This window comes from Canis lupus, chromosome 8 (assembly GCF_048164855.1).
Source record: "Canis lupus baileyi chromosome 8, mCanLup2.hap1, whole genome shotgun sequence".
Classification (NCBI taxonomy): domain Eukaryota; kingdom Metazoa; phylum Chordata; class Mammalia; order Carnivora; family Canidae; genus Canis; species Canis lupus.
The window spans coordinates 70,491,628-70,513,151 of NC_132845.1; the positions used below are offsets into that span (position 1 = coordinate 70,491,628).

Sequence of the window (21,524 nt, forward strand, 5' to 3'; positions counted from 1 at the left end):
CATGTGGTAATCCACTAGGACAGACACTGCCAAACTTCCTTGGTTCACAGAGCCCCTGGTATCTTGGTAAAATTTCCATGGTATCCCCAGGCCCAAAAAAGAATATCTAACAGCTCTATTTATGAAGTAGTTAGGTCCAAACCACCACTGAAATCCCAGCTTGGCAAAGATACAAATCATCCAAAGAAAGGCAGCAAGATCTTGTTAAAAATCATGAAGCAATACAAGCTGGTATGCTTCATGTGGAGTTCGACAGATGGGACTTCCACTGCATTGGTAAATTAGGAACCTCTGCCCGGTCTGGTATAAAATCACTCTCCTCTGCTATGGAAATATTCTGATGAGAACATTTTGGACATCCTGCCTGACAAGTGTCCTCCGAGTCAAATGTGGCAGGGTGACAGAGTCTATTGAAGACACTCCAAGGAGACTTGGAGAGCCCTGTGTCCTCTTTCTGCCCTGGAAGGGTCTTTAATCTGTAGATTGTTTCTTCTTTCCACATTTAGGGAAAAGGAGGAACACTGAACAATGCAGAGCTTTTGGGGCCAAATGCAACATTTGTCAGCTAATGCAGCCAAATGCAACATTTGTCAACTAAAACAAAACCAAAAATGAAATGTACATGTTTAAACAGAGCCATTTCTTGACTAGAGCAGGCCCTGCCACCAGCTGGCTGGGACTCCGAGCAAACCCCTTACAGGCTTTCATGTTCTCATCTGGAAAATTAGTTACAGAAAAAAGGGCAGATCAAAAGACCAGCCAATTAGGTCCTGCTACCCTGAACAGACCATATCATATCTGACCTTTTATTATAAATTAGGTCTGTACATAGTTTTCATTTTTATTATAAAAGACAATATACATACGGGAAAGGACATACATAAACAGCTAGACATATAAGAGAGAAACCATTCCTCCTGAATTTCAACAGTTGATGCTGCGGGCCAAAGGCAACCCATCCCAGCACTTCTGAAAATCCAAACAAGGCAGAAGGGCTCTTTCTCTGACTGTTTACAACACTGCAGGGTAAAATCATCCTCTAGGAAGTAACTGCGGCTCTGCATTTATTGTATGCAATTTCTGATCAGTAAACAAGACTGATCAAGCAACTTGGCCTCGACACTGGGGTGAGCGGCCTGAGCAAGTGATGTCGTTGGTCCCTTTGGCATGCAAGTCACCCAGTGGCAAACAGTCGCCAGTGACAACTGCTTAGCATCCACCCCCAGCCACAGTGGGAACGGCATCTACTCACGTTCACAAACCTCTGCCAAGGATTAGTGGTTTCAAGATGAGGAGAAACTCTCAAGGCAGCTGAGCCTGCTTGAGCCTGATAGCTTATCTTCCAGAGACAGGAATGCTCAGGGGAAGGGCCTCCCCAAGAAAGCTGTGGAACAGATTCTTCTCTAGCTAGTGTGCCCACAAAGTTTATCCTCCAAACCAAGACACATCTGGGTGGATATCTTTGGATTTACCATTTTTCCGGTTCATTCGGCTTCCTGAATCTGTAGGCTGGAGGCCTTCCAGCCACTGTTTCTCTGAATACCTTTTTGGCCCACCCTCTTTCTCCTCTCCTGGAACTACAATGACGTAGATGTGTTTTGTGATTGGTCCCCCAAATCCCTGAGGCTCAGATCACTTTTTTCAGTCTGTCTAGTTTCTCTCTGTTGCTTGCCATTAATTGTGTAATTCTGCTATTCTATCCTCACTCTGTCTTCACCATGCTACTATGGAGCCATCCACAGCTTTCAATTTTCACTATGGTATTTTTCAGTTCTAAGATGTCTGTTTGGCTCTTCATCTTGTATGATTCCAACATCAACATCACCTTAATGTTGATGTTGATTTATTTTTTCTCGTTCAAGTTGACATTTTCCTAGTTTTTAGTATGGTGATTTGGGATTGTATCCTAGACAATCTGGGAATAATGTTATACTCTGAATCTTATTAACATCCTCTCTTTTTATCAGTCACCATGAAGGTGGGGGATGGAGGGTGCCAACTCACTGCTGTCATTCGCAAGCGTGTCCCAGTAGGTATAACGCCTCAGGGAAAAATTGAGTTCTGAGGAAAGGGAAGACAAGATGGTTCTACACAAAGAAGGGGCATCCAGGGACTAACACCTGAGCTGAGTCATGAAAAATTACCTGGGTCCACCAGCCAGATAAGGAAGCTAGAAGTTAGATAAAGGAAGCACATTTAAAGGCCTGGAATATGGACCAGCAGAGGCAATAGAATCTGGTGTGACTCAACTGTGGTATGATGGATGCATTTGTGTGTGTGGTGCAAAGGTGTTCAGTAAGAGATAAGCCTTTTGAAATACACTGAGACCAGTGTGCAAAGGGCCCAGGAGCCCTCTACATGTCTGGGGTCTTTGGGCCCTGGGCAGCCAGAGACAACCAGGCAGGGATGTGATATGATTACCACTATGTCACAAGTGGGAACCTGGACAACAGTGCTTCTTCCCACCATGTCAACACAATCATGAGGCTTTGACCAAGTCATCCTACCTCAGGACACGCCCTGGCCAATGTTCCACAGTGGACAATAAGTGCCCCCAGCTGATGACCTTTCTGCCTATGTAACAGGGCCTGTGGGTGTGGTGTGGTATGGAGACACATGACTGGCATTGTGTCTGATGCAATGATGTAAAAGAGGAAGGAAGCCAGGAAAACTGATGTGTGAAAGTATGACTTGGCAAGAAGCAGGCAGGAGAGCCAGCATCACTCAGCACAAATTGAGCTGACCAAGCCTCATGGGAATAGACCACTGGAACTGCAGCTGGCACAGAGAGCTACGTGGGCTGGTTTCTACCACCCCCTCTGGGGCTGTGGCCCCCTGGCCTAAACTCCAAGTGGAGTGAACCCACAGCTCCCCTACACCCTTGGTAAATACTTCAGGGCTTTTTGTGGGCCTACTTAGTAACACCATTAAAAGTTAGCACAGGATGATATATGGGCACAACATACTTCACAGGAGTTCTGTGAGGTAATAGAAAAAAATATATGTATTAGTCTCTCCCCCTGGTTGCTAGGATAGAGCTCCTAAAAGCCTTGTAATTTCCTAAGTGGTAAGAGCATTAGGAGCACCTTTTGTTCTAATGTGGTTCTTGGTAGGCTCTTAGATGGGATATGGTGACCAAACAGACCAAACCACAGTTAGCAGCTTGGAACTTTCAGCCCTGCCCATCCCTTTCTCCAGAGAGGGCAGAGGGGCTAGAAGTGGAGTTAATGACTGATCATGGCTACTGAGGAAGCCTCCACAAAGATCCTAACAGTACAAAGTTCAAAGAGCATCCAGGCCCCTTCCCAGTCCTCATCTTACATATTTCTCTATCTGGTTGTTCACCTGTATCCTTTATCGTGTATTTTAATAAACTGGTAAATGTTAGTGTTTCCCTGAGTTGTGTGAGCTGAACCCGAGGAGAGTGTTACAGGGAACCCTCATTTATTGCTGATTGGTCAGAAGCACAGGTGACAGCATGGTCTTTGGCAGTCCCATGGCACTGAGCCCTTACTCTGACACCAGCTCCAGGTAGACAGTGTCATAACTGAGTTAAGCTGTAAGATACCCAGTTGGTGTCACAGAATCATTTATTGTGGGGAACCCCCCCACCACCACCATCACCACCACATCTGGGGTCAGAAGTGCTCTGTGTGGCAGTAATGTCAGAGTAAGTGAGACACCGGAGAAAGCATCAAGCTTCTCTAATATAAGTTCATACCAGTTCATTCTCCTGATTAACTGCCTCAATTAATTTTGAATACAGAGGAAAAGAGAAACACATGAAACTGGAGGACTTGCCTTAGTTTATTCAAGTTCTGGGGAGAACAATTCTGAAGTTTACTCTGCCTCTCGAGCATCAGCAGGAATAAGGAATGACAAGCTGATGTGAACCCCCAAAGAGCAATCAGAACCCTCCCTATGCAGGGCACGTTTCAGTTCACACAACGTGTCCATGCAGCAAGCCTCAGCAGGGACAATGACACTGCCTCCATGTTTTACAGAAATGGGAATTGGTGGACCAACACCAGGATGGCCTCCCCAAACACTAAGGGCTCATGAAGAGAGTTAGGGCTCCATGCTTAGCACCAAAGACAAACTGGAACACAATCAGAAAGAGTCCCCAAGATGGAGTGGTCCCCAAAACAAGCCACATGAGAAATAGTACAGGAACTGGAGATATTTACCCTAAAGACAAGATTCAGAGGCAGCAGGCCCATCCCTTCTTTGGGTAGTGAGAAAATAGAGGAAGAAGAGGGCCCTAAGGGCACAAGTGAGCCTGGGTAATGGAGGACAGAGATTTACATACTGTCCAAGAACTTTCTATTAAAGGTGTCTGAAGATAGAATGAGCTGTAATGCAGGGCTCTGATCACAGGAGATGTATCAACAGGAAGCCAGGTAACTTAATGACAGAGTGCCTGCCACCCCAGGAGCCAATGACACAGACCAACCAAGTGTATATTCATTAAACTGGACTCGCTGAGGTTGGTGACCATGCTGGGGGGGTGGGTGCAAGCTCCAAGTCTCTGACCTGAATTAATAAATACTGGTTTTCTGGGTCTCTTTCACTGAACCCTTTGAAACACATAAACACACAGGGTTCTAGTTCACGGTCAGCAAAAGCAGACAAGACACAATGATAGGGGATCCCATGGTTCAGCCTAAGGACTCAGGAAAGAGGAAGAGAAACAGGGAGGCTCAGAACAGAGCTCTGAAAAAGGCACAAAGGGGGACGTGCTAACTCTGGATTAAAAAACACGGGCCCCAAGAAGAGTGTGCACACTCTACACACACATAGAGTAGGGCTTGCAGCTTTAACAAGGAGATAACAAAAATAATCAATTAAAAATCAGGGTAAATGAGGATCCTGGTTCCCCAGGCACACCAGCACCACGTCTGCGTGGCACTTTTCCTACCCACCTCGGTTTGCAGACACAAGAGGCTCCTCCTCCCTGATGGTCCTTTTGCTGCTCCTCTGTCTGCAAACAGGAAGCCTAGGAATCTGTAAACTGTGGCGGAAAGAAAAGGGAATTCCAGACTCCACGCCGAGGAACCATTTGTGCCCAGAAATTCCAGCCTCTGCCTGACAGCCTCCAGCCACAGGGGTCTCACCACCTCCTGTCCTAGCCTCCTCCTGCTCAAATGCTATTTGCTAAAGGATAAAAGGCCAGAAGCTGACCAGCCACACAGCTGTTTTCTCTCTAGATCTTTCCTTCATTTCTTCCATTTCTTCCACATGTAAATATATCACACATATGCATACATATACACATTCATACAAAAAGTAGATAAAATGTACCATTGATCCTTGAACATCAGGAGGGGTAAGGGCACCAATGCCCCACACAGTCAAAAATCCATGTGTAATTTTTGATCCCCCCCAAAACGTTTCTACTACAAGCCTACTGTTGACTGGAAGCCCTACCAATAAGAGAAATAATCAACACACTATGTAGGTAAGAATTCTATGCTGAATTCTTACAGTAACATAAGCCGGAGAAAAGAAAATATCATTAAGAAGATCATAAGGAAGGGGTGCCCAGGTGGCTCAGTCATTAAGCATCCAATTCTTGATTTCAGCTCATATCATGATCTCAGGGTGGTGAGATCCACCCCTGTATCAGGCTCTGAGCTGAGTGCAGAACCTGCTTAAGATTCTCTCTCCCTCTGCCCCTCCCACCTCTGCTCTCTTTCCCTCTCTCAAAAAAAAAAAAAAAAAAAGAAAGAAAGAAAATCATAAGAGGATATATATTTAAAGTACTGTGTATTTATTGAAAACAATCCATATATATGTGGACCTATGCAGTTTAAACCCATGTTGTTCAAGGGTCAGCCGTATTCTATTTTGTGAAACATTTTTCCAGTTGCTGGAGGGTCCTTGATAATGATATTTTCCTTGGCTGCCCAACAGTCCACTGATTTGCTGTACCATTACTTACTTAATTCCCTGTTCTTCATTCATTAAAATAGGCTTGATTACTTAAATACATATGGTCATGCGAGAAAAAAACGAGGAAAACACTTCCCACTGTGCAGCAGTTCACGCTCTGGTCAAGGAAACACAGATAACACTGTAGTTAAATGTGAGGATTGCTGTAAAAACCAGTGTTTACGGAGTGCTGTGGGGACAGAGAGGAAGAAACAGCCTGTCCCAGGGACATGGAGGAAGACACCAGGGCTCCCTGGGCTGTTGCCAATTTCCCACGTTGCTGGCGACTCACAGCCTGGGGGCCCACCGTAAGCAGGTACTGGGCCTAGTGCTTCAGGGGAACCCTTTCATGGCTCAGATGGCCCAGAAGTTACTGTTACCTCTTTCTAGCCACTGAGGTCAGAGCTCCGATGGGTTTAAGTGGTTGGTACGAGGCCACACAGCCAGCAAGTAGTGGAGCCTGAATTAAAAATGTGTGTCTGTTTTTCTGAGGTCCACTCTGATGTCTGCTCTAAATAGTAAGAAAAGCATCTTGAGGGATCCCTGGGTGGCGCAGAGGTTTGGCGCCTGCCTTTGGCCCAGGGCGCGATCCTGGAGACCCGGGATCGAGTCCCACGTCGGGCTCCCGGTGCATGGAGCCTGCTTCTTCCTCTGCCTGTGTCTCTGCCTCTCTCTCTCTTTCACTGTGTGCCTATCATAAATAAATAAAAATTTAAAAAAATATTAAAAAAAAAAAGAAAAGCATCTTGAAACAGAAACCTTTCCTCTTTTGAAAAAAATCCTTCAATTCTTAAGAAGATTTGAATTTTTATAACTCTTGATACAAAACGTTGCTCTCACATACCATCAACCTCTAGCCAGACTAATGAGTGAAGAAAAGACAAGATGGCATAAATTGCCAATACAGGGAAGCAGAGTGTGGAAAGCGTTAGATTCTGCACAGATTAAAAATATGACAAGGGAAATTTTGACCAACTTGACATCAACATTTGATAATTTCGATAATGTATCTACATTTTTCAGTAGACATACACCACCAGGGCTCAACCTAGAGAAACAACTCACTAAGAGGATTCAGATTAGCAGTTAAAACCTTCAATAAGAGGGAACTCCAGAAGCAGACGGCTTTACCAATAAAGTCTACCAAATATTTGAGGAAGACATTACACCAGTTCTCTACAAATTCTTTCAGAAAATAGAAGGCTGCCCTACTTGTTTTATGAGACCTGTATTACCCTGATATCAAAACCCGACAAAGACAGTACAAAAAAGGCTGTTGGCCAATACAGCTTTGGGGCAAGGGTCATGAGTGGGAGACACAAGGAAAGCTACTGGCATGGCAGACAATGTGTAGAATCCTGCTCTGGGGTGGTAGCTGCAGAGAGGCTATTCATGCAAAAATTTCCCAAATTGTGCACTGAGGGTCTGTGCCCTTTACTGTATGTAAGTTATGCTGCAACATAAGTGTGTGTCCACAATACAAAAGCACATGTGCTCTGACCCCAGTGATGGAAAAATATGTACATGTATGCATAAAATGGTGTGTGAGAGGATTGTCACAGAAACAGTATCTCAGGGATGAGATTTTAATTTTTTCCCTCACTTCCTAACATACTATTTGCTTGGTTTTTAAAATAACAGTTGTGTGCTATTTACTCAATCAGAAGAATATCTGAAAGCTGTTTTCTCATGGAAAACGAATGCCTAGCTCTCGGGGTCCAGTGATTCTCTTCTTGGGCTGTACCTCTCACTGGGACCAGGGGCACATTTGAGGCAGCACTGTTGGGAACGGCCCCAACCTGGATGCTTAGGTTTTTAATTCCAAACAACGGAATGCTATGCAGCAGTTAAAAAATAAGTAGGTGGAGAAGCCTGGGTGGCTCAGTCAGTTAAGCAGCCGACTCTTGATTTCAGCTCAGATCATGATCCTGGGTATCCTGGGATAGAGCCCACGTCGGGCTCCAGGTTCGGTGGGGAGACTGCTTGAGATTCTCTCTCTCTCCTTCTGCCCCTCCCCCAACACTCATTCTCTCTCTCTCTCAAATGAATGAATAAATCTTTAAGAAAAAATAAGTAGGTGGAACTATAGTACTCTCACTGAAAGACTGCCAAAACATACTGAATTAAAAAAAGAGTTATATCCTCATGATGAGACCATTAATGAGATAAAAGAAAAAGTATATATTTCTCCAGGAAAGTGACCCATAGTGACTTCCTCTAGGGAGTGTCTGCAATTAGAGGGGGTTGGTGGGTGTCTAACGTGCCTTTGCTTCGTCTGTCCTTTCCTAATGAGACGGCTGGTATTCATGGTATTCACGTGTTACTTCGGAAACTAAAAATAAATACACAGCAGCTGGGTTTCTTACTGATGAAGAAGGGAGCTGCAAATGTGGATAAAGAGAAGCAAAGTGGCGGTGTGCAAGAGAATGGGAGGTGTGAATGCAGGTGGATGTGTGCATGTGTGGGTTGTATCTCCTATCTATCTCCCAGACCCTGGATTCTAACTAAACGTTGTTCTCCATTAAAAGGAACCAGGGCTCCTTGGAGGAATGGCGGACCCCAGAACTGGTACAGGAGAACCAGTGACTGAGCCTGGATCCCCTTGCTGTGCCAATGAATAAAGTAGTACCCAAAGAATGACAGGGGATGATGTGTCAAAAGGAAACAGGGTCCTAGAAGAGGTTTCCACCGGTCAAATCTGGGACAGTCTCAGCACCGAGATAAATACCAGGGTGACAGATTATAACCATGAGAACAAACAGCACACAAATCAATACTGATATAAATATATAAATGGATACCCAGATGAATAAAAAAAAAAAAAAGGTTCTTCATTATAGTAGAATACCAACTAATAAAATGAAAGACTTAGAAAACCACCAATTGGCAACCTCTATATTAATAACATTTCAGGCAAGGATCATGAGTGCTAAATCTTGTGGGTCAAAGTTTGATGAGAAGTTCACCAACTACATAGAGAAAAACTGCCTCCCTCTACGGAGGTCAATCTGGGCTGACACCACCATAACCAAGTGATCAAAGGTAACGGCTCCAATACTGGGACAAAGTGACATTGCCCACCACCTGCTATGGTGCTCCAAAGGACACAGCACCATTTCCGTGCTATTCTGCCAAAAATATAGTCTGAATCTTATCATTGTCTTATCAGCAGGACAAATCCATGCTGGGGGACATACTACAAAGTGATGGCCTGGCTTTTTGGAAAATGTCAAGGGCAAATATTATACAAAAATAATGATCTCCTTTGGGGCATAGAAGAGTGGTTACAGTTACAGTTAAATGCAACCTTGGGCCAGAGAAAAGAAAAAGGAAGAAAAGATTTTTTATAAAAGACACGAATGGAAAAATATGAATAATTTCACATTCAGAAAAACAGTGGATCAGTGTGAATTTCCTGATAGGAATTACTGTACTTAAGAAAACATCCAGAAAAGAAAAGAAAAGAAAAGATCCTTGAATTTTAGAAAACACTGAAGTACTTAGGGGTAAATGAGCACCCTACCTGTAACTTATTCTCAAGTAGATCAGGGGAAAAAGAGTATTTTTTAAAGATTTTATTTATTCATGAGAGACACAGAGAAGAAGTAGAGACATAGGCAGCAGCAGAAGCAGGCTTTCTGCAGGGAGTCTGATCCAGGACTCAATCTCAAGACCCCGGGATCATGACCTCAACCAAAGGCAGACACCCAACCACTGAGCCACCCAGGTATCACAGGGAAAAAAAATTTTTTTAAGTTATATATATATATATATATATATAGATAGATAGATAGATAGATAGATAGTTATATATATATACATATAGGGAGAGAGAGATAAACATGGTAAAGTGTTAATATTTGGGGAAACTGACTAAAGAGTATTTAAGAATTCATGGTTTTTGCCAATTTTTCTGTAAATCTGAAACTATTTCAAAATAAAACAAGTTAAAAATATACACGATCTGGGGTGCCTGGGCAGCTCAGTTGATTAAGTGTCCGACTTTGGCTCAGGTCATGACCTCATGATCCTGGGATCAAGCCCCATATGTACCCTGAGCATCAGGCTCCCTGCTCAGCGGTGAGTCTGCTTGTCCCTCTCCCTCTGCCTCTCCCCCTGTTTGTGCATGCACTCACTCCCTCCCCCTCTCTCTCAAATAAATAAAATCTTTAAAACAAAATACATGATCACTGAAAAAAAATGCTAAATTTAAAAACATGAAGTAAAAGAATGCAACCCAACTATGTACTAGTTGCTTTTTCCTTCTACCAGTTTTTTGTTTTGTTTTGTTTTTTACAGATTTTAAGTAATCTCTACACTTCAAGTGGGGCTCAAACTCACAACCCTGAGATCAAGAGTTGCATGCTCCACCAAATGAGCCAGTGAGGTGCCCCTGTTCTACCAGATTTTTAAAAAATATATACTTTATTCATTAATTCATGAGAGACACACAGAGAGATGCAGAGACATAGGCAGAGGGAAAAGCAGGCTCCCTGCAAGGAGCCTGATGTGGGACTCGATCCCAGATCTTGGGATCACACCCTGAGCTGGAGACAGATGCTCAACCACTGAGGCATTCAGGGGTCTCTTCTACCAGATTTATTTATTTATATATATATATATATATATATATATATATATATATATATATATATATATATATTGGTCTTATCTAAATATAATTTTGTTGCTTTTTTAATGTATGAAATTGCAAACATTATAAATTCTCAAATGTTATCCTAGCCTATGAACAAAAGAGGCACTTGCTGAATATTGTCCCTATTATAAACAATGCCATGATAATCATGATGCTTGACAGCCTTTCAAGATAAATCTCTGTGTACCTCAGATTACTTCCTTAGAATGGAGTTTCCAAAAATATCTTAGAAGGATTTCTGGATCAAAAGGAGTAAATATTTTGAAGGCTGTTAAATTATTTTCCAAAAAGCAATTTATTTTCATCATTTTTCTGCAGCTCTCCCTCTTTGAGACCCCTTGCTGACCTGAAGAAAAGGGAGTAACTTACAAAGCTCTGTGCTCACAAAAGCCTGGGAGGAAAACAAGTAGAAAACCAAGCCTCAGGGGCGCCTGGGTGGCTCAGTCAGTTAAGTGTCTGCCTTTGGCTCAGGTCATGATCTCGAGGTCCTGGGATCGAGCCCTGCATCAGGCTCCCTGCTCAGAGGGGAGCCTGCTTCTCCCTTTCCCTTTGCTACTCTCCCCACTCTTGCACACGCACGTGCTCTGTCTCGCACTCAAATAAAATCTTAAAAAATCAAAACAAAAAAACAACCTTCAGTACCAGAATCAGTAAGCATTCCGGGGAGGCCATGATACCTGTGGCCAGAGGGAGAACAGAGAGAAGACACTGGAAAGATGGATGTGCAGACCAGACAGGCCTTCTCAACGATGGAAGAAACCTTTCCCAGGAAATTAGACCCCCCAGTGGTAGAAAGTGGGAAAGGTGTGTGTGGGGCGGTGCTGGCCCAGGGTCCCAATCACACACCAACCCAAGGACCACAGCTTGGGAACATACTAGTTCCACTGCCGAGCACTCCATTCATCACCTGCTGCTCCTCAACCCCTGATCCCTTCCCGTTGGGAGACTGTCAGGGCAGAGCAATGGGTGACATGGGGAGGAAAGACTGGAGTCCTGGGGAAGCATATTTCAATAATCATTTACACCACTTGTATCTGGAAATAGGTATGTTTAAACTCCTTACGTCGGGCAGCCTGGGTGGCTCAGCGGTTTGGCCCCACCTTCGGCCCAGGATGTGATCCTGGGGGCCTGGGATCGAGTCCCATGTCGGGCTTCTTGCAGGAAGCCTGCCCCATGTCGGGCTCCTTGCAGGGAGCCCACTTCTCCCTCTGCCTGTGTCTCTGCCTCTCTCTCTCTCTCTGTCTTCCATGAATAAATAAAATCTTTAAAAAATAAATAAAAATAAACTCCTTACGTCATGACATCACACACGCACTAAGCTCCAAGACTCTGAGCTCCAGTTTCTTCCTTTATAAAATGGAGATATTAATTACTACCTGCCTCACAGGGGCTGTTGGCAGAAGTATGGAAGACAAAGATGTGTGCTGGGTGAATCCTACATAACAAAGATGAGAATTACTGTTCTGTTTTGTGCCTAGTGTACTAGGATGTGCTCTAACTATGAGAATTTAGATTGATGGGAGAATACTTCAACTCTGCCTCTCCGGAAGCCAGTCGAGGTGACTTCCAGAAGCTCTTCGATTTCCTTAACAGTTCAGAGAATATGATCTTGAGAAACCCAAAAGCTCTGGAGAAACCCAACTTTTACTGAGGGGAGATTAAGGTTTGGGTTCTGAGGTCAAGAACTCCCAGAATGTGTCCAATTCTGCCTTTTACCTATCAGAGGGCTTGCCCAGAGATTTGCCTCCAGCTGGGCTGGAACTGGAGGGACCAGCTCCCTGCCCTCAACCGTTGCCCATGGGGCCAACAGGAGCAGGGTGAGTTCCCGTGCAACGTCTTTCAATCATCTTGACCAGCTCACCTTGATGTCCAACAGGAAAGCCTGAATTTATGCGTAGGCCTAGTCACTTGATAGCTGATACAGTACAAGTCTTTCTAACTAAAGAGGCAGAGGACAGAGAGAGGACAAAGGCCCCAGAGGCTACTAGATGGGGGGCAGAAAACAATGCCTGGTTAAGGGCAGGCACAGGAGAGCCCGGAGGGTCTCTAGAAGGTTCTGCAACAGCTCTTCTGGCCTCACAGGCTAGGACTCTGCACTCCTGCCAAGTCCAGTGCCCCTCCAGCCCAGTTCTTTTATCATCAGTAGGCAAGGTTAGCTCAGTCTTTGCAAACTTCCACCAGCCAGAATGGAAAACGATGGCACCTTTATCCCACTTCAGTTGTTTTCTGGTGTGGAGAATAGCCTGCACTTACTTTAGGAGGAAGACAAAACAAAACCCTACCTACCTTTTATGTATTCCTCCGCAGTGTAGTATTAAGTCCACATTTCAAAAGCTCCTCATTCCAGGATCCCTTAAAGAAAGAGAATAACTCTTTCTGCCTCATCATCATCTACTAACTCCAGGATTCCTATAGTTCAGTCAGAGCAAAGGAAACCATGGTTCCTTTCCAAAAGTAGTATTTGAGCTTCTACTAAAATCACAACTTTTCTAGCCAGAGGTGGTTTCACAGAGAAGGGATCGTAACATTGAGGGGGAGCAAAACAGCTCCAGCCTCTTCTCTGATTTCTCTCTAGTCCACTAGATTATGAAACAGTATGAGTAGCAAAACGGGCAGAGGGACATAATGAAAAGGGTGTGGGACTTGGCGGGAGTTCAAAGAATCAAATTTGGGTGTTGGCTTTCCTACCATCTGAGTAAATAATTTCCCCTCTCCGAGGGGAATAAGGCCAAGACATCCTTGTTGGCTTTTGCATAAATGACGCTTGTGGAAACGTTCTGCAAAGTACACTGAAGAAACACAAGAAACACTGCTGGTTGAGGACACTGAAGACAACAAAGGTAAAACTGCCTTGAGGTGAAACACTCCACTCATACTAAAGAGTGGCTCTTCCACATCCATCAAGTATGCTCTGTGCCCAGCACCATGCCAGCTGAATGAACAAAGACAAACTAAGTCAGGGAATGTTCTGTTACTTCCTTGCCAGAATGAATGGTACAATTCATGGCTGGGTGAGGCTGGTGTAAGCCAAAGTGGCTGGGTAGGGGGGCTTCTTGACAAAGGAAGGCACAAAATATGGCAAGTGATAGAGAGGTGGGGCAGGGGGGGGAAGCATCCAGAAGGGTCTAAAGGGAAAGTGGGCTCACAGCTTTAGGATTTAAAAGAAAAAAAAAAAAAAAAAAAAAAAGCCAGTTCAAAATTGCTCTGCCACTTATAGTTCTAGGACTTTGGGCAAATCTCAACTTCCCTTGGCCACTTTCCTATTTCAAGTGGAATACTACCACCATGGAGGCCTCCAACAAGGCTACAGAGAATAACATGAGGGAAACTGCACAGGGCACATGGCAGACATGCAAAGGATGGTGAGTTACCGTCCCTTCCATTCCTCTTTTCTGGGCAGATCACAGTGAAAATCAGCACTGCCACCGAGCACCCAATGGTCTTTCTAAAGACCATTTTCCAATAAAAGGAAGCAGGGCTTCTGAAAGAACTAGCTGGTTCTAGGGCCAGTGCATGGAAAACAAAAGATGAGTCTGGAACATTGCACAGCATTGTAAATTAAGGAAAAGCTCAAGGAAACAACCAGTAGACATCCCAAAGTCCTGATGGCTGAAGCTAGAACAATTTAAGCACCCAAATAAACAATGTTCTTGGATTGGTGGGGGTGGGGAGGGGTGGGGTGTAATTCATCTCTAAGGTTCTTTATTTTCTATTGTGGCAAAATACACACAGTATAAAATTTGCCATCTTCAAGTGTACACAGTACAGTGGAATTAAGTACATTCAAAATGTTGTATGACCATCACCACCATCTAGTTATAGAAGACTGTTATCACCCCAAAGGAAACACAGTACCCAGGAAGCAATCAATCCCCATTGCCCAGCCCCCTGGCAACCTCTAATCTACTGTCTGTGAATTTGCTTACTACAAACATTTCACATGAATAGAATCATATTATCAGCAGGTCCTTTGTGACTGGCTTCTTTCATGTGTTCAAGGTTCACCATGTTGTAGGTGTCAGCCATTCATTCTTGTTTATGGCTAAATACTATTCCAAGGTAAGGATCTATCACACTTATCCATTCATTAGGTGATGGAATTTGGGTTGTTTTCACTTTTTGGCTATAACAAATAGTGCTGCTACATTCACAAACAAGCATTGGTTTGAGGGCCTGTTCTCAATTCTCTCGGCATATAACTGGAAGTGGAACTGCTGGGTCACGTGGACATGCTATGCTTAACGCACAGAGGAACTGCCACACTGTTTTCCCCAGCGAATACACCACTTTACATTCCCATCAGCAATATTCAAGGGTTCCAATTTCTCCATGTTCCCACCAGCATCAGTTATTTTCTGGTTTAGTTTTTGTTTTATTTATTTTTTTTTAAAGCTTTTTATTTTTTTTTTAATTTTTATTTATTTATGATAGTGAGAGAGAGAGAGAGAGGCAGAGACACAGGCAGAGGGAGAAGCAGGCTCCATGCAGGGAGCCCGACGTGGGATTCGATCCCGGGTCTCCAGGATCGCGCCCTGGGCCAAAGGCAGGCGCCAAACCACTGCGCCACCCAGGGATCCCTAGTTTTTGTTTTAAATAGACACACTAGTGGGTGTGAAGTAGTATCTCATTGTGCTTTAGATTTGCCTTTCCCTAATGACTAATGATGTTAAGAATATTTTCATGTGCTTGTGGCTATTTGTGTATCTTCTTTGGAAAAATATCTATTCAGGTCCTTTGTTCATTTTTCAGTTGGGTTGTTTTGCTGTTGTTGAATTATGAGTGTTCTTTACATATGCTAGATACGTGACGTTTATCAGATATTTAATTTGCAACTACTTCTTCCTATTATGTAAGTTGCCTTTTCACTTTCTTGATAGGGTCCTTGCATCAAAGTTTTTAATTTTTATGAAGTTCATGTCTCAGCTCAGGCTGCTATAACAAATATCCTTGACTGGGTAGCTTAAACAAAAAGCATTTATTTCTCACAGTTTTAGAGGCTGAGGAGTCCAGGTGAAGGCATCAGTAGATCCAGTGTCTGGTGAAAGTCTGCTGCCTGGCTTATAGATAGCTTCTTTCTCATATTCATAATGACAGAAAGCAGAAAGACGAAGTAAGCCCTCTTGTCATTAAAAAAAAAAAAAAAAAAGATTTATCTATTTATTTTTAGAGAGTGTGTGCACATAAGCAGGGGGAGGCGGGAGGGAAAGAAAGAATCCTCAAGCACACTGAGCGTACTCCCACTGAGTAGGGAGCCCCATATGGGCTCAATCCCAGGACCCTGAGATCATGATCTCAGCAGAAACCAACAGTTGACTGCTTAATCAACTGTGCTACTAATCCCATTCAAGAGAGTTCCACCCTCATAACCTGATTACCTCCCCAAAGCCCCACTTAATACCATCACATTAGGAGTTAAGATTTCAACATAGGAGTATTATGGGCACACAAACATTCAGTTCAAAAACAGTCCAACTCATCTGTTTTTTCTTTTTGTTACTTATGTCCTATCTGAGAAACTATTGCCAAGTCCAAGGTCATTAAGATTCACCTCTGTTTTCTCCTAACAGTATTATAGTTTTATCTCTGCCATTTGTTTAGGTCTTTGATCCACCTTGATTTTTGTATAGGATGTAAAGTAAGGTAAGGAGTCTAGCTTCACTCTTGTTGCATGTGGATATCCAGTTGTCTCAGCACCGTTTGGTGAAAATACTACTTTCCTTTATTGAATGGCCTTGGTACTCTTGTCAAAAATCACTTAGCTATATATGTATGAATTAAATTTTGGATTTCAATTCTATTCCATTGGCCTCCAGATCTAGTCTTCTAATAGTACCACAGTGCCTTAATTACCGTAGCTTCCTGGTAGGTTTTGAAATTAGGAAGTATGAATCTTTCCATTTTGTTCTTCATTCTCAAGACTGCTTGGCTCTTTGAAGTTCCTCGCAATTCCACAGGAATTTTAGGACCAGCTTCTCCATTTCTGCACAAAAAGTCACTGGGAGTTTGACAGAGATCGTACTGAATCTGTATTCTGCTTCAGGGGAGAGGTGGTGGTGGTGATGCCATTTTAAAGATATTAAGACTTCCAGTCCATGAACACAAATATCTTTCCATTTATTTAAATCTTTTCTATTTTCTTCCAGCAGCGTTTTGTAGTTTCTAGTGGAAAAGTCTTCCGCTTCCTAGTTTAAATTTATTCCCAAGTATTTTGTTCTTTTTGATGCTATTATAAATGGGTTTGTTTTCTTAATTTTTCCACTTTGGACTGTTCACCACGAGTGGAGTACTGGCTTTTGAACAGTAGAATAAATAAATATCTGCAACTCTATACTGATATAAATAACCAAATAAATAGGAGAACAGGCACAGCTCTTTCTCCCAGCAGAATTCCATCGAATAAATGTAGGAGGAGAGAGGGAAATAGGGAATTACCATTAGACAGTTGTGCAGTAAGAATTACTGCAGGTGAGACTTACCAGTGGATGTGCTAAAATTAGCAGACAAAAGTCCCAGATGAAACAGGATTTGCAGTCTCAAAGTTCTCTCTCCCAATATACTCATTAACTATAAAGGGGGTAAAACAGTAATTTTTCACAGGAGAAACCCTGCAGACACCAACCCAACCAAGAGATCAAGGTGATGTCACTAGTAATGAACCCCTTGAGTCAGTGTACTCAGAAGGCCACAGCACCATTTTGGTGGTTTTGTTGTCACAGATGTATAACCTCCCTCCAGACACAAGAAAACATCAGTCAAACCCCAACTGGGGTACATTCTATAAGATAACGAGGTTGGGACAGACGAAGGGACTGTTACAGATGGGAAGAGACTAAGGAGCAGGACAATTAAGTCTAAGGCAGGATCTTGGACAGGACCCTAGGACAGAAGTAAGATATTAGAGAAAAACAACTAGTAAATTTCTAATAAGGGATGTTGTTTAGTTCAGGGGTTGGCAAATTATGGTCAAGCATTGACCCAGGCCGCTATTTTTGAAAATAAAGTTTTATTAGACGACATCATGCTCATTCATTTACAGATGACCTATGACTGCTTTCTTCCGAAAACACCAGTCAGGGAGTTGAGACAGATCTTACAACCCAAGATTTACTTTCTGGTTCTTTATAAAAAAAAGTTTGCCTGGGGGCACCTGGGTGGCTGAATCAGTTGAGCATCTGCCTTTGGCTCAGGTTATGATCCCAGAGTTCCGGGATCAAGCCTCCCCGCATCCAGGCTCCCTGCTCAGTGGAGCACCTGCTACTGCCCCTCCCCCTGCTCCTTTTCTCTCTGTCTTGCTCACTCTCTCTCTGTCAAATAGATTTTCAAAAATCTTTAAAAAAAAAAAAAAAGTTTGCCTGCCCTTGGTTTACAGTTAATAATACCATACCAATATTAATTTCCTATTCTTGGTATTATATTGAATTATAATTTTATACGAAGGGAAGCCAGGTGAAAAATCAAAGGAAACTCGTTTTGTACCATTTTGGCAACTTCTCTGTAAGTCAAAAATTGGCTAAAAATAAAAAGTTTGAAACAATAAGCCAGCGCCATCCTTACCATGAGGCCTTCCCGTCAGCTTCCCTAGACACATCTTACATGCTGCTGCTTTTTTGCTTCGTTGTTCTTCCTCCTAAGAATGTTCTTCCCTTTTCTGTCTGTAGCCACCAAAGCTGTGTCTTCAAGGATGAACTCACGTGCCACTTCCTTCATAAAATCTGCCCCGGTTCCTTCCTATGAGTGCTCGGTGACAGCAGGAAGGAGCACCTGCCTTGTGGGCAAGTTCGTTCCTTCCATATCTACTTCTCTCACCAGATGAACAACTGAGGGTCAAGAGTGATGGCTTAGGGTCATCTGGGTGGCTCAGCTGCTTACGTTTCTGCTTTCATCTCAGGTCACAATCCTGAGGGTGGCCCAACTCCTGGCTCACCATGGTCCCAGTTAGTTCCCATGCTGGGTCACCCTAGGTTCGGCCAGCAGTAGGCTGTGCCATTCAGCAAAATCTGAGTTTGCTAGGGCAGTGAGGACCAAGTAGCCATAGAAGGCTGCTCTGGGCAATAGCTCCACATACAGAGCAGGTCTCAGGCAGTTGGGCCTTCTTTTTGTTCACCAAGCAGCTTCACAACCTAACATTCTCCCTACAAGGTGACAGGAAGCCAGGGTTCTGATGGCAGACTGTGATGGAGATGTGGACTGATGTCTGGCCAGACTGCCCTAAGATCAAATGTAAACTGAGGTAATTTCCATGATCTGTGTCTATGGACTGAGGCCATGCTTTTAAATCACAAGATTTGGGGAGCAGGGTTATTAAAAACTCACAACAACATGAGCAAGTGAGTAAAACCTCATGGTGACAGAGGACCATCCTGTGGTGTCTATAAAAGCACCCATAATGATCAGACCATTGACAAGACTGTCCACCAGTACTAAACCATTAAGTAATAATAGTTTCTTATTGCCCCAACCACATTCTCTTAGAGGAGAAAAACAAAATCCTCTGGTGCTGGCCTGACGTTACAACTGTGCTGTCACCTGGGATTCTAGGTCATGCAAGATGCTCCCAAGGCTGACAGTTTAATCCTCCCTCTGAAAGATGTTGCCAGGACAGCTGCTGCATACTTGGCCACAGCAAGCTGTCCCAAAATGGGTCGTGAAAGCTGCTGCTTCCACTGCACCTGCTGTGACTTCCTGCTAGGAAAGACCACACCATATCACCCAGCACACCTGGAGGAGGGGCAAGGAGCACAATTTTCCAGGCCGCTGCACTGGGAAAAGGTGTCTTCCTCTGATACCCACACACAACCCGAGGAGCTTACTGCCTAAAGTTACACAATTTCTGGTGAAGGCCAGGTGATACTGGGAGCTCTTGGCTCCCATATGGGGACTCAGTGGTGCAAGCAGCTTTTTCCTTGGGACTCTACGACCTCAATGTAGAAATTCTAGGTTGCTGTGATGTGGAGAAGACAACGAGGGGGATCAGCCCCAGCTCTTAAATGCTTAAGGCAGGAAGTGACACATATTACCCCCTCTCAAGAAGGCTAAGGAATGTGGGGAAGCTCAGAAACACACAGTGAACTGTGAACCTGTCTGACACAGGTATGCACAACCCGCTTGAGGGGACAGGCAGCCAGTGGTAGAACCAGTGGGAGTCCAGCTGCTCAAAGACTCATGGCCTATTTTTTTTTTTTGAAAGATTTATTTATCTATTTGAGAGCCAGAGAGCCAGAGAGCAGAGGGTATAAGTGGGGGAGGGGAGAGCAGAGGGAGAGAATCTCGAGCAGACTCCCCACATCGTGTGGAGCCTAATGCAGGGTTTGATCCCAGGACCTTGAGATCACGACTTGAGCTAAAACCAAGAGTTGGATGTTCAAAAGACTGAGCCAGCCAGGCACCCCAAAGACATGTGGCCGATTAACTGGATTTTTAAAAATGGAGATCTAATTCACGTACCACAAAATTCATCATTCTAGTACAAGTGCTGCCAAAGTGAGCACTAAAATTCATCACTTTATAGACTGTGCAACTCAGTGGCTCTCAATATACTCACCCACTGTGCAATCGCCACTACTATTTAATTCATGAACATTTCCGTTACCCCCAAAGAAAACCTCACACACGTCATCAGTCACTCCGCATTCCTGATTTCTCTTCCCCTCTTTCCTTGGACATCGGGACAAACTCCCAGCACCTCAAGCAGCCACACATTATCCTTAACCGTAGGCCCCCCAGCACCATCACTATTTGCCTCATCTATTTATTTCTAAACACTGTGATAACTAACACATACTAAGCACCTGTAATACATTCTGCCATTTTATTTCATCCTTGCAACGACCCTCTGGGGTACAGCAGCTGTAATTACCACAGAGGTTATAGTACCTTGTCCAAAGGCAGGGAACAGACAGCGGTAGAGTCAGGATTCAAACCCAGACCAGCTGGCATCAGAGCCACTCTCTCCTTCACTTCTTTGGCCTCCAAAACCTTTTGGGAACAGGGCAAAGTTATGCGGCAGAAGTTGCTTCACTGAATGACCTGGGGTGCATTTTGCAGTTAACATCCCAGCCGTACCATCAGGTGACGGCGTTGCTCAAATTAAACCACACCTGGAGGCAAGGAAGAGGTTGGTGTCAGGCTGGAGCTGCCTCACATCTCTGCACACCTAGTGCCAAGAGGCCTGGTGTAACATGGTACACAGTAGACAGCTGCTGAATGGCTGAATCAACAGCATGTCGTGGGCCAGAGTCCTCCCTCCCCACCCAAAGGCACGGCCTGCTGGCCCTTACCTGGGAGCACTAGAATGGAATCAGTGCTGCCTTCTGACACCTCTTGGCTCTGCTATGGTCACTAAGGGGCAAGAAGCCAAGCCAGGCCTTTTAACTTTCACAGCAAAATGGCAAGACGCTGCATGTGGGATGTGCTAAGAACCTCGGGATCCCCACTTTGGCCTGCCTGCCTGCCACCTCTGGCAGAGGGACTCTCCCCACTCCCTCTCCCAGATTCTCCTGCTTCCCCCTGCTGCCAGAATGCACCACACTGGGTCTTCTCGTGCTCCCATCCCCCAAAGGTCTGCCCTTGCAGTATTATAATGGAGACCCAAGCTCTCTGCCCTTACCCAAGTGGGTCCCAGAAAGGGCTCCCTGGGGGCGATGCTCCTCTGTTCTATGGAACATTCTGTCGGCCTGGGGCCTGAGCCCCATCGTCCTGTTGGTTCACACACAAGCGCAGTCCCAGCACCTCTACAAGGGCCTGGTACTCACAGGTGGTCTACAAACACCTGTTGGGTGTGGAAGCTGCTACCTACTGCCTTATTCAACGGGCCAGATGAAGGCCCAGAGAAAAGTGCTTCTCATGCTAAACTGACCGGCTTCCTTTTTCCAATAATGCTTGTTTTTTTTTTTAAGATTTTATTTATTTATTCATAGAGACACACAGAGAGAGGCAG

The 21,524-nt window shown here is 44.2% G+C and overlaps 1 protein-coding gene across 7 annotated transcripts in view; it reads right to left on the minus strand.

Annotated features, from left to right (window-relative positions):
• Positions 1–21,524, minus strand: part of POR (cytochrome p450 oxidoreductase) — a 68,814-nt gene that overhangs the window by 32,452 nt on the left and 14,838 nt on the right. The window contains exons 1-2 of one of the 7 annotated variants that reach the window (XM_072837409.1): positions 20,462–20,479; positions 4,923–5,011 (exon numbers count right to left, since the gene is read on the minus strand). The exons of 5 other annotated variants lie outside the window; for them this stretch is intronic. Coding sequence is in view for 1 of the 2 variants with exons in the window: in XM_072837405.1 (XP_072693506.1) it covers positions 20,462–20,524 (63 nt within the window). In the remaining variant the exon portion in view is untranslated. Of the gene's footprint in view, positions 1–4,922; positions 5,012–20,461; positions 20,564–21,524 lie in introns of those variants that run through there. One more of the 7 variants, XM_072837405.1, reaches the window with a different exon arrangement.